Raw genomic sequence first — 14,101 nt, 5'->3', positions numbered from 1 at the left:
TATGCTATGCTGTTCAAAATGATTAATAATTATTTCTAAAGACATCTGAATCATTCAAATAAGTTTAACAGCTTCCTGTTCAACATCCCATCTATGTCTTTATTCCTAGACACAATAATTAATAACTTCAAATGCTGAAAATAGGAAACAAACAAGGTAGAAATACCTGCTGTCCCACCACCTTCTTGGAATAGTCAGGCATCTGTTTTTCCTGAATAGTTGACTATTTTAAACTTAATAATATTTAGCAAGAAAATGCTTTCTGAAATAGTTCTAAAGCAATTCCTGGAAAAGCCATATCAATATGGATCTCTGAAGTTTAAGAATTTCATCTCAAAGTTTATAGTTTAAATACGATCTTCTTCTTTTCTTTGGTTTTGGGACCAGGGATTGAACCCAGGGGCACTCAACCACTAAGCTATCCCTAATACTTTTTGTGTATTTTATTTAGAGACAAGGTCTCACTGAGTTGCTTAGGGCCTTGCTAAGTTGCTGAAGCAGACTTTGAACTTGAGATCCTCCTGCCTCAGCCTCCTGAATTGCTGGGATTATAGGCATGTGCCACAGCACCAGACAAATATGATCTCCAGGAATAAAAAAGTTTCTAAAACTGGTCAAGTTCATGAATAAAGTTATAATTACTGTCCAGTTCCTAATGGAAATTAGTTACTATAGAGAACAAAACAGCAGAGTTTTTTTGGATGGGCATAGCTAAAGGAACGGTGCTTAAGAAACTGCAAAATTGGAGCTGGGGTTGTGGCTCAGTGGTAGAGTGCTTGCCTAGCCCATGTAAGGCACCGGGTTGGATCCTCAGAACACATAAAAATAAATAAATAAAGGTAGTGTGTCTATCTACAACTAAAAATATACATTAAAAAAAAAGAAACTGAAATGTTCTAGCTTCCAAATACTGAACTAAGTCAAGGGAAGAGAAAAAGGGAGAAAAAAAAAAAAAAAACACCTAAAAAAAATTCTCTTAAGATGGACCTAATAAAAAGGCAAATAGGGAAACAGCGATGGTAGTGGTACTGGTGACAAAAGACAGGACGGATTAAAGAATTGCAATTAAGTAGCTAAAACTTTCCACTTTAAAGTGATTTTAGATTTAGAGAAAATTTATAAAAATAGAACAGAGATTTTTCTTCATGCTTCATCCTTTTTCTCCTAATGTTTACCCTTTACTTAATCACAGTACAATGATAAAAACCAGGAACTGTATTGGTTCAATACAATTAACTATATGGCACATCTGATTCCAGTTCCATATTTTCCCCAATTTCCTTTTCCAGAAACCAATCCTGGATCCCCTACTGCATTTTGTTTCATATCTGCTTTGTCCCCCTGACAGTTCCTTAATATCTCCTTGTGACCTTAATTAACAGGCTTGTCATTATTTTGTAGACTGTCTCCACTTATGTTTATCTGATGTCTTCTCATGATTAGGTAGAGAAAAAGAATTTTTAAAAAAATAATAAAATCACAGAAGTGATGTTGTGCCCTTCTCTGTGCATTATATTTGGGGACATATGATGCCAATAGATCTTAATACCTGGAACATTAACTTTGATCACTTGACTTAAGGGGCATCTGCCTTATTTTCCCACTGCAACATTCCCACCTTGCCTTCGCAGACTTAACAAAGACTCCGGGAAAGAGGATATGAGACTTTGCAAACATCCTTCTTCTCTTTGAACTTTCACTCACTATTTTAGCCTCCACTGGTATTTTTTTTTGTCTGCAACAAAATTAGTGCAGTGCTTATGAACTGGGATTCTGTAAAGAAGGATTATTTTCCCCAAATTATTTAATTATTCAATTATATATTTAACTCAGCATGGACTTGGATATATTGGTTTTACTGTATGAGATATCCAATATTTTTATTAATTTTTTTTTACTCAAAGCATTCTAGTTTTGACTAATGGGGGCTCTTTCTGGTTGCTTCTTGTACCCTTTTGATATACACTCATTATGTTTTAATTTTAGTGTGTCTTTATTTTCTGCACCTCAAGATATTCTAGGTTCATTTTCTCTGTCTCAGTTGGTAATTCATCACTTCTCCAAGGGCCTTGGCTCTTTTCATTGGAATACAGTATTTAGAAACCAGAATTTGGATACAGGATGTGCTCATTACTGTTGATGATACAACTACTTCTAGGGCTTTCCAGAGGACGGGGCTTATTTATTAACACAAACATACTTGAACACCACATTCATTCCTACATCTGTTTGTGTCTGTGTGTGTTGTGTGTATGGACCCATTAGTCATACTGATATTGCTAATTCCAACCTAGTACCACAGGGTTCATTGTAGATTCCAGCCTTCACCCTTTCCTGATATATGACTTCTTTTTCAGTCACTGAGGGTCTGACTTCTCATTACTTATGACATCTTTACTTATTTGTTCAATCCTAGTGTACACATAAATTGGTTTATGAATTTTTAAGTCATATCCATGTGAAAAACAGATTCACTAACAAGACCCCAGTATTCACATTTAATTCTTTGTCTATAGTGTCATAATATTCCATTAAGCAGTGAATAGAAAGATTTGCTTTCTTTAAATGTGATGCTCATCATGCTGAATACATCATGTGGCATGTTTTACCTTGAACCCATCTATATAATTCTTCATATATTCAACTTGGATTCTTACACACTCATTCATGTTGCTCCCTTTGCCTAAATGCTCTCCCTAATACTCTTTTCTCTGTCTGCATTACATTTTTCTCTGAGATGCAAAAAAAAAAAATATCACCTTCATTTGCTAATAACAGGTTATTCAGTAAATCACTTAATGCTTTGAGTGCATTAAGTCTATCGATTTATAGAATTCTCATTACAACACTATGAGGCAAGTGCTATTAATATTCCTGTTATAATAGTGAAAAAATTAAGAAATAAAGAAACTAAAACTCTTGTCCCAAATCACAGGATAATAAACAATGGAGGTGAGACTCCAACTGAGGCGGCTTGGCTCAAGAATCTGTGCTCTTAGCCATGATCAAATATTCACCTTGTGTGAGATGCCTTTTCCAATCTTCCCAGCTACAACCATTACTGAACAAACCTCATTTAGCACTAACTTTATACTAGGTATTATTCTAGGAAACTCTGATACCATAATGAATGTCTCAGTTTCCCAATTATTGAGGGACCATGCTCCCTGTTCTGTATCCTGAAAGACTGAGGTTTTACACTTGCATGTGGGTCGCTGTATCCTGGCAATTTGCCTACATATTACACTATGAGACTAGGCCAGGACTTTATCACACCCAAGTCTTTTCTTGGTGACTAGTAGGATCCTTGATACCAAAGGTATGAAGACAGAATATGTTGGAATCCCAGCTTTTCCTAAAAAGATCAAAAACAATTTTTGCATAGGCTTCCTAAAAGGACATTTGGTATGCATATTTTCTAGCATGGAAAACTTTAATAAGTTTATAATGAAAATAAAATTTTAGACCTCAATATTTTCAGATCACCTGGTTATATAAAAGAGCTGCTTATGGTTATCATAAATATTATCAAAAAGTGCAAGTTATATGGTCACTTTCCCTTCTCTCTTGTATCCTTTCTTCAAACTCAAGCAACAAATTAAAATACCATGTGTACAAAATATACACATGAAAATAATACTGAAATTATAAATAAGAATAAATCATGTCAAAAAGTTCATTTCTAGAAAGAAACTGAAGATCTTAGCTTATTCATTATATTGTTTATTATGTATTGCAAAATTTCAATATATAGCTAACAAACTATTATATCTTAAAATATAAAAATTCGAATTGATAATGAAATAATTCAAATACTTCAAGTTAGAGTAAAGATAAAAACTTTTCTAACCTCTCTATCTCTGAAAAGTTGAGTCTAAATGGCTAAATATTTTTCTCTGAGGTTGGAAAGCAAAAAGGACAGAAAATCCAAGTTCTAGCCTTGATTTAGATTTGTATTCTAACTGCTCAGATTCTAAGTGTGTAAGAATTGGCTTGGAGACTGGATCCCGGCCAATAAACCCACCATGTACTTTGGCTGAATACTGAAAAGAAGATTGGCCTCAGAAAGAATACTATAGAAACATCTGCTTGCTTTCCCTAAAAGAGAGCCCCAGGCTCTAAGATCTTCCACAAAGAAGTTTTAAATCAGTTATTTGGGATGCATAACTTGGTGCTGAGGAATCAGCAAAAAAAGGAAGAAAGTATTCTAAATGTATTTATTTTAAAAAATAAGGAGCAGGAAAGAGTGATAAATACCGGAAAAATAATGCAGCTCAGAAATCAATAAAGACATTACAAGACACTGCATGACTTTTCAGTATTTTAAATGATATTCCAGATATCATGTATTAATACTGTATAAATATACCATGTGTTAAAGAGCTGTGCACCATGAAATGAGTTATCAGGCTTATAAAACATTGTCTTTACTTTATCTCTATTTCCATTTTCAGTTTTAGGAAGTTAAAGATAATCATGGCTATTCATTTCCACAATGTAGGAATGTATATGTAGTGACTTAACCTCCGTAGTGGAATATTCTAAAGAAAGATAGATTCTTGCCATATGTCACAATTTTTGAGATGGCTCTTCCAAGTTCTCCTAGAAATTTACTCTAAGAGCGACACAATAAAATAAAATTAGCGATGCAAATACAATTCTGATGTGACTAATCATAAGTTTATTTTGATTTACTTTTTAAAGGATAATTTGCATATCTGCTCTCCAAAAATTCTTCCTGAGCCCTCTGGCAATTTGCATCCGTGTTTGTCCTTTGCCAGCTGGACAACAGTTTATCCCATACTTCTGGTAGACCTAACCTTTACTTAGTAAATCCTTTGACCTTCTAAGATCTTGGTTGTCAATCTTCAGTTCTTGGGTTCTTACCCAGAAGTATCATGTATATGCCCTCACTGTACCTGATCTCTACAATGCAGGTGCCAGCTCAGTGGTAATCTTTTGTTGATTTTTTTCATTGGCTTGGTTGACATTCTGTACTGTAATCTTGGGAGCAAGCCCAGAGGGATTTATGTGTCTGCTTAGGAGTTATACACTAAATCTTTGGTAAATACAAGCAGTTATAATTGCAAATGCATACCTTAAGAATTAATCACTCACTATCACTGGACAACTCGAACCAAAGCAGCAAATAAAGAGATTTGCTATTGTAGTAGCTTAAAAGTGATAGAAAAATGTAAAAAAAAATAGTATCTTTTGATTTTTTGTCATTCTGTAGGTTGTCTTTTCTTATAGATTAAGCTTATTTCCTAATTAGTAAATTGAAATTAGTCCATTTTTTATTTTGATTTTTTTAAAAGAATTTTACAAGTTAAAAACTAAGCTACTACTCTTTAAAAAAAAGCTATTGGGTGATGGCATACAAAGTTCATTCTATTAATTCAGAGAGTACATTCTCAACTATGAATATTCCAGTGACCTAAACACAGCCCAAAGGCAGTTTATTTATTCTCTAAAGCAAAATTTAAAGTCAGCACTTTATCCTTGAAATAAAACATATACTTCTCAGCATAGCATGGAAGTCTGAGAGATCACCAGAAGTATGTAATAAGTAAGCAGATTGCTCAATTTTTTCCATCTTTTTTCTTGCCTGTCCCTCTCTCAATCCATTCCTCAAGATTTACTAAATCACGTAACAACTTCCAGAAAATTCCAAATGTCCTTTATCTCGTCCCTTACACAAGCCCCTAGTCCATTCCTGTCCTAATTTACATAGCCAATTCCCTTTACTCCTTGAGATTACTGCATAGACCCCTTTTTTCCCAGGGTTGTCCAAAATTCTTGGAGAACACTTACCTAAGAGTCTGTATCAAGTTCTCATCCCACGGGATTGCTTCTCACCCACGACTTACCTTACTAAGTCATGTGTCTGGAAAAGTGCCCTACACATCAAGGCACCAGTCAGATACCTGACCTGATGAATGAACAAAGGAACCTTCAAACACAGGGAGTTCCAAAACTTCCCTAAACAGGCATTAGACTCACCTGCTTCCGCATCACATCTGTAGCCTGCATAATGTAGCGAGGAGGCAGCCCATGGCTCCTGGCTAGAATGATGGCTTGCTCCAGTGTCACACTCAGGGTGCACCTGTGTGCCAAGGCAAGAGGAAGTGAGAACTCACTGGTTTCTAAAACATTCTTCCAGATAGTGTGAACTATTGATTACAAGATCGGAAATCCACCAAAATCAAAGTGCTAGACAATGAACCACTGATTTCTCTATCCAGATTACCTGAAAAAAGGTTATAGAGTCACAATTAAGAATTTAAAATTGAAACGAACCTATAATGAGTTGTTTGTAAAAGAGCTCCTCCAAAGGAAATTAAATAACTTTTATAATTAACTATTATTTTTATTGATATTTTACGCAACTTAGAAGAAATGAATTTGTAATGTTTATCATTCATGTCTACATATTGATAGTTACTGCATTTTAACACATGCACAAATATCTTAGAAAAATAAGCAGTGAAATTCACTGTTTCACTAAGGTCAAGTTTGATTTTAAAAAATTGTTTTTTGGACCCAATCTAAAACATTATTTGTAAAAGTTTTAAAAGAAATTTAAATTAGTTATATGGAAATATAATGCAAGAATAGCCCTGAGAAATGTGTCCTAACCAGAAGTGAGGGGACGGGTCAGTCTTTGTTCTTTTCTTTCCACTTAAGCTTTCTTTTATACCTTTTCTCCACAGCAGCCATTAAAGCCCAGAATTTAGTTGTTAGTATTTTCAGATACTGGCCTCTGGATTGTTTACGGATATTTTTGCACACACTTTCAAAAAAAAAATGCTCTTTGAGATGTTTTTCCTAAAATTTGTATTAGTGGATTTTACTTCCTTTCTTGACTTGTTGATAGTTTGATTACAGTCTTTTCTCCACTCTGGCACTGACCCTTGTATGGTTTGGTGTCCTACTCATGTATTTTTCCAGATCAGTCCAGTATTTTCTTCTATAAATAACAGTAATAAGCAACAAATAGCAGTGAAATTGCTTCTGAGTGAGGAATATCTAACTCCTGATCCTTGGTTATGAGGCTGTAACACAAAAAGTCCAATACATTTGGTAGATTTTGATACTGATGAGTTGAGAAAAAGAGGGATTTAAAACATTACTGTTTAAATACTAGAATCTGACAAAATATGAAAAAAAAAATATATATATATGAAGAAACAATGTTAAGTTTATTGATTGCTCAATGACTTGAAGGGCATCATTCCTCATTACCATTACGGAGAATTCTTTGGAAAACCTTAAATAATGAACTTCTCGTTGTACACGATGTTCACGAATATTTAGTGTATGAGTCTTATAGGAATGCATGTTGTTTTCTGTGCACATTCTGCAGAAGAATCCATGCCAATGAAGGCCAAGCAGAGTAACTGACAGTTCAAGTTTAAGAAATCAATTTTCTACAAAGCATTTAATTGCCTGCCTACTCAACAGACCGTAACCTTTTTCTCCTCTGTAAGGTCTCCTCTACTTCAACTTTAAATCTTTATTGATCCTAACATTTTAATCAATAATGCTCATTACACCAGCTGAATGACACTAAGGAAAAAAAATCTTTACCTTTTTCTAATCATACTGAAACATGTCTGTGCTTTCCTGGAAAAACATGACTCCCCCTACTCTACTTATGACAAACACTTACACACTATGAGGGTATTTTAACAGGCAGCCTATAATTTTTTATCCATTTTCTTAATCCTTTCAAACTGACCTATTCCTCCCTTCCTCAAGCTGCAGTAAACAGCAGTACAGCAGCAAATTATCTGCCAGAAACTAAAAAGATTTTACTACGATCAGAAAATCAATATGGCCAGTAACATGGTCCTTGACAGGGTACCTCAAAGTGTCACTGCTTTAGAACCAAAGCACATCACCTCCCAGAAAAAATCCACCATCAAATGGATACATATATTTTCCTTCCAAAATATCCAAAATGAATAGCTGCACCTACATTTGTCCTTTCATATTAAATACTGTGTATATCCAATTAGGTCCCAAGATTGTCTTGAAGTTTTTAAAAATATGTGAAAGTGACAAAGATGTAAATGTTGGAAATATTTTCTGTATTTGATTCAGGATTGCCTAGTATTTCCACTCACAGCATCACAAATATTCTATCATCTTAAATTAAGCACACAAATAAAAGCCTAGCAGTAATCCACAACTTTGCTGTCAATAGATCATTATTTGCCTCATAACCTTTTACCTTCTTTCAACTGTATCCATCTGAATGCCTAGAAGAAGAAAAAAATCGGCATTTGCAAGACATATTTTGATTCTGGTGTTCTCTAAAAGCCTCTAGATCCAGAAAATGGCACATGGCTTTTCAATGGCATTTAAATGTATACTCAAGAGTCTGGTTTTATAAGGCATCATTTGATTTTATAGGTTCTTTAAATTACCAGAGAGTCTGATCTAGTAACCTTGGGCAAGAGTGTGAAAGGAACATTATTAAGGCCAGGAACTCTAAGCAAATCCCATTCAATACGAAGTTTGTTACCTGAATAGACAATTTCCTTTCTATTATTATCCCTAGTTTCATATTAGACAGTTAAATTAAAATTCAAGTAAAGTTATATTTTTATATCATCTGGAAAACATGGACCTTCAAAACTTTCAGCTCCCTCTAGCTGCTATGTCAGTAAAAATTTTTGGACAACTCCTTTCCTAGATGTTGCAAAAATAATAGAATAAATGTCACAGACTAGCATTTATTCTTCCTAAAAAGACACACATATTCACTGAGAAAAGTTTTCCCATAATGTCCGTAATAAGACATTCTAAGTACTGGCTCTGCCCTGCACTTGTGAGGAAGCGCACTTGATGGAATGATAAAATTGCACAGAAATTGTTCATTTCCCCACAGAAAGGAAAAGAAAAGAGTCAATGTATCTGTGCTTCTCATTAATATATTTTCTTGACATACTTCATATTGAGAATAGAGCCCAAATCACTCAGAGTTAACATAGTTCAATGATAGATGAAACCTAGAGTTAATGGGTCCAATTAAATGTAAGACACCTCAACTCAGCAATTCTATGAAAGAAAAACAAAGAAGTACTTTCTTATTCATTTAACAATTTATATATATATATATATATATATATATATATATATATATATATATATATATATAAAATTTATGTCTGTGTGTATATATATTTTGTGTATTTACTTTCCTGATAAAACATAACATATACACACACATTTAATATATATTTTATATATATATTTTCTCCCCCTTGGGCCTACTTTGTACCTACAAATACCATTAGGTGCTGGCAGAAGTGAATTCACAGCAAAGCTAAAAATGCTTGGTTTTTAGAGCCCCTTACTTGCACAGATCTTTTTTCAAAGTTCTTGTAGGGGCCTTGAAGTATACTCTCAGTCACATGCGAAATTTGCAAAAGCAAAATGATTTAACTGCAAGGTTATAATTGCTGTCTTCTTTGCATCCTAGCATCTTTCTGTCCTGATGTGTAGTGTTTAAATGGCTCTTGGTTATTTCTGGAACTGAGCTAAGAGAAGTTGAGTTAGGGATGCACTGAGGATAGGTTTATTGGGGCTTATTTATGTGATTTATAGTTACTTCTGTTTATAGTTAGGTTATTGTGTCCTGGTGTAGGAATGGCTTCCAAAACACTCCTACTGCTCACTACACAAAGTCATCCCATTTAAAAGAGAAATATAGGGTCAGAGGTTTTGCCTATGTACTAGGGCCCCCAGGACTACGAAGTATGTGTGGTGGAGAAGAAGCAGGTTGGAAATGCATAAAGCCAGAAACTATTCTCTGCAATAATCTTTCAAACATTATGGCTCAAATGCTAAAGAACTTCAGAGATTTTTCTTTTAAAAAAATTTTTTTGTAGTTGCATATGGATAGCATGCCTTTATTTTATTTGTTGATTTTTATGCAGTGCCAAGGATCGAACGCAGTGTCTCACACATACTAGGCCAGAGCTCTGCCACTGAGCTACAACCCAGCACCAGATTTTTATTTTTGTATTTCACCATAATTTAAAATTTACAAGACATTAGCAATAATGCATTTTGATGTTGAAAGGCTTTCTAAATTCTCAGTAATTTAAATTCAATCATCCATGCTAGTAAAAAGAATAATTTTCTATTCTCTTCATAGAAAATTATAGGACAAAATGGTTATGAGAGTCAATCAGAAACAATGTTACTAAAAATTGTGGGAGGAAAAAGGATAGGAGTGGGTCAGGCAATAAAATAATAAAATATTATTTTTCTAGATTTTGTAATGATTATACTTACAATGCTTATATTTAAACTTTACAGTGCAGTTTTTTTCTAGCATTCTGAGTAAATATTAATTTTCATTTCTACTCTGTTTGATAACTTTCTATTCTTTTTCTTAAAGAGGGCACTTAATTTTAGACCCCCAACATCTCCATTATTCCAGTGAGTCTGCGGTATAACAATGAACGAAGTCAAGTTCCATTCCTTTTGGTAATCAAACTTTAGTAAGACAAAAGAAAACAAAGAAGCCAACAGTATCAGATGGGAATAATTTATCCAGAAAATAATTTTATAGCAGACGATAGACTATAAAGTAAAATGGCACTAATAGAGTGTAGGACGGCAGAGGGAGGTGCTGTTTTGGGGAAAACGAATTCAAGAAGAATAAATGCAAAGGCTCTAAGGTTAATACCTATTTGGTCTCCTCATAAATAAGCATGATGCTCTCTATACACTAGTGAACATACAAAGACAAAGGCAATGAGGTTAGGGAAACAGCCTAGGCCCAAACATGCAGGTCTTGGGGGTCAGAGTTTAGCGTAAGTGGGCTTCTTATTTACTTCTTTGGTTGACATGGAAAGAATTGCAATATTCACATTATGGGATATAAAAAAACAACTTGTTAAGCAAATTTTCAGACTGATTCAGTGTCTAACCTTAACATCATGTCAATACCGAATTCCAGACATCTTCAATTGCTATCCAATGGCAACATTTGCAAAATCAAAGCTCTTCATTCTGATGCTTAAGGTTTCCTACCAACTGACCAACCATCCTCCACCCCAAATCCCTGGATAGCATGCTTACTCCAACCAACCCATAACTTCTGTTTGTAGCCTATATCTTGGCACCATTACAGAAAACTTGCTCCAATCTGGAACGTTTGTCCAATTTTATTTGTCTTTCACTACTTTCAAAATATCTTGTAGTGTCTTCCCAAATATAGAATGGCAGTTGGCAATAGGAGTCTCACATTCAGAGGCCCTGGGAGGTTGGGAAAATCTTGTGGGGTCCTGGACAATTAATTCTACTCTCTCAATTTCCATTCCTCATCTATAAGAAGAAAACAGGCGCACTATCTTTATAAAGTCTGTGAGGAAGACATGTAGCGCTGTGTGTGGTCACTCAGCACTACCTATAGTGAGTCCATTTCTATCTCTCTTTGCTACTAAATGATATAACATAAGCCTCCTCATTATGGGCATTATTTTGAAAATCTGAGGAACATGAGCTTTTGTAAATTCCATTTTCACAAGTCTCATCATATTTAACTATTTTTAAAAAGTTTATACTCTTTATTTTAAAAAAAAAGGTGCTCATTAAAGGCAACTTGAAGTAAATTATGATAGGATTATGATGATTTCATAAAACTAATGACAAACTGCCACTAACATCTTTTCTATAAATTGACATTCAGTTAGAGTTCACCCAACCATAATCTGGTACTTGCTGATAGAACAGATGAAATTATTTGTGACTTTTTTGTTCATGAGTTTATCTCAATTGATGTTAGACATCAGGTCTAAACTTTATATGCCCAACTGTAGATGCAGAGGTAAGGGTCAGGAAAAGCATGTGAAATTGTCTCCTGTTTACCAGATGTGAGGGGTAAAAATGATGGAGGTACACTCTCCCACTCCTGTCTCTTCTCAACTAAGCCTCACTAGTGAGACAAATCTTAGTTTCCTAAATTGGCTTACAAGCAAAGTATTCTCCTACAACCATTTACTAATGCATACCTACTATACTATATTTGTTCAATTTGTAAGACTTCACATCTTACTTGAAGCAACTTTTTATATATGTTAATCTTCCCTCTTATGAAAATTCATGACATTTTTGTAATATTCTCAAAAAGTAAGGACCTTCTACATACTTGTGATTTACCATGATCACATACCAAAATATCATTACAATTCTGACTATATTCTGAGACCTCCAGAGGTCTACTGACTCATGTGATGTTGATCCAAATTGCAATATCCCAAGGGTTGAAATGCATTAAACAGTACACTTGGGGAGATGCAGTACCTCTTTTGGGCCAAAGGGTGATGCAGAACTCACATCAAAACTGACAGGAACCAGAACAATGTGAGGGTAATGGCTTTGAATTTTGTTTTCCTCCAGTGGATTTATTTGCAGGACCTGTGATGCTTTACTTGGTAGCTAATCATCACAGTGCTATCTCTTGGGGGCAATCACAAAGGATTTTATTACTAGTGGAGGAGGGTTATTCTGGTTCTTGTTATAACCTGGCGCATTAAAACATGAAAAACTTGAATGATGATGATCTCTAAATTTGTAGCCACAATTTGTCATAAACTGATATTATACAGATGTTGAGGTGAAAAAAAAACTTTCTAAAGTAACTAAAGGTAGAAAATGCAACCTTCAATAAAAATTGCTTTGTTTATTTATTTCCCCACGTTCAGAAAATCTACAGTGGGACTGAACATTAGTTTGAAATTTCAATTGTTCGTCTCAATAAGGTTACATACTTGGCTGCCACTAAAAATTATTCTTTAAAAAAAGTCTATTGCAATCACTGTGTTTACAGATATGTACTGATAATTCAAAAATTACCTGAGCAGCAATTTAACTATTTTGAGCATTAATGATGTAATTGAATCACTTGGATAAATGTGATATTTTTGGCATCTATTTAGTATTAGCAGACTAACCTACTGTTAGAAAAACATGGCATTTGGGGGCCCTGGGTTCAATCCCCAGTGCCGAAAATAATTATTAATAATAAAAAATATGATATTTGATAAACTACACATATTCAAAGTCTAAAAGGCACATGTAAGGGTTTTCTGAGTTGAAGGGATCATGTAGTTCTGACTACGGAAATGCACTAGACACAAAGGGCCCCTAACAATCGAGAAAAACTGGTTAATCAAGAAACCCAAATTCGTCCCTTGCACCAATAAATAGGTTAATTTGATTTTGTACTTGGCAATATAAATAAACATTTGCAATCAGTGAGTTCTGCCCTGATGTAAGATTCCCTCATTACTCACAAGCTGATTTGGAGTTTTGGCTCTGTACTTTCACATGTGCTGCCTCATTTCCACCACCCTTTAGAACTAGAGTGCTGCTTTTCAGTGACAGAAATGAGAGGGAGAATATTCCCTTAGGGCACACCCTGCAGAGCCTATGTAGAAGGACAGCCTGAGAAACTCATCATTTTGATAATATCCTTCACATGAATTATGTCTTTATATAGCTATTAGTTTTATATTTTGAATCTTATAGATCCAGACTTTAGAACATGAAATTGTTTCCCCCACTCTGAGAATCTTCTTTATTTCTCCTTTAATTAAAAGTCCTTTAATTATCTTTGTTCAAGTGAGTATTGTGAACAAGTTATTAGGAATCTAATCAACTGTGGTTCTCTGTGATACTTTACTCAGTTGATGCTACCTGAGCAGCATTCAAATTTTGGAGAAGAATGATGACTACCTATTTCAACATCAGGAAAAGGATGGGGGTGTAATAAGCTGGATGTCCACAGCTCTCCCTGCTCTTAGACACCACTCTTTGAAACACAGATGCTTCTCATGACAGAGGCAAGGGAATCACAATTGATTTTACTCATCCCAGGACACCATCTGAACTTCTGTCCTGGGAAGTATAAGGCAGATTAGTTCCAGTGATTTTTTTTTCAAGCCAAACATACATTTCTACCTATTGGAAAAATTTAAATGATTCTTCTCAGTTTCGAAATGCATTTAGCTATTTCTGTGGTCCCATTTTATTTTTTATTCAGCTAAAAAAAAAGCATCTGTATGAAATAGATGTGTTA

At 34.5% G+C, this 14,101-nt stretch overlaps 1 protein-coding gene across 1 annotated transcript in view; it reads right to left on the bottom strand.

The window, feature by feature from the left end:
* Window positions 1-14,101, bottom strand: part of Prex2 (phosphatidylinositol-3,4,5-trisphosphate dependent Rac exchange factor 2) — a 284,195-nt gene that overhangs the window by 11,946 nt on the left and 258,148 nt on the right. The window contains exon 38 of the mRNA XM_071602347.1: window positions 6,004-6,106. Within this exon, the coding sequence (XP_071458448.1) occupies window positions 6,004-6,106 (103 nt within the window). The remainder of the gene's footprint in view (window positions 1-6,003; window positions 6,107-14,101) is intronic.

The sequence above is a fragment of the Marmota flaviventris genome, chromosome 15 (genome assembly GCF_047511675.1).
Source record: "Marmota flaviventris isolate mMarFla1 chromosome 15, mMarFla1.hap1, whole genome shotgun sequence".
NCBI lineage: Eukaryota > Metazoa > Chordata > Mammalia > Rodentia > Sciuridae > Marmota > Marmota flaviventris.
Note: the sequence above shows the minus strand (reverse complement) of the source record. Positions and strands in the feature narration are given on the sequence as shown.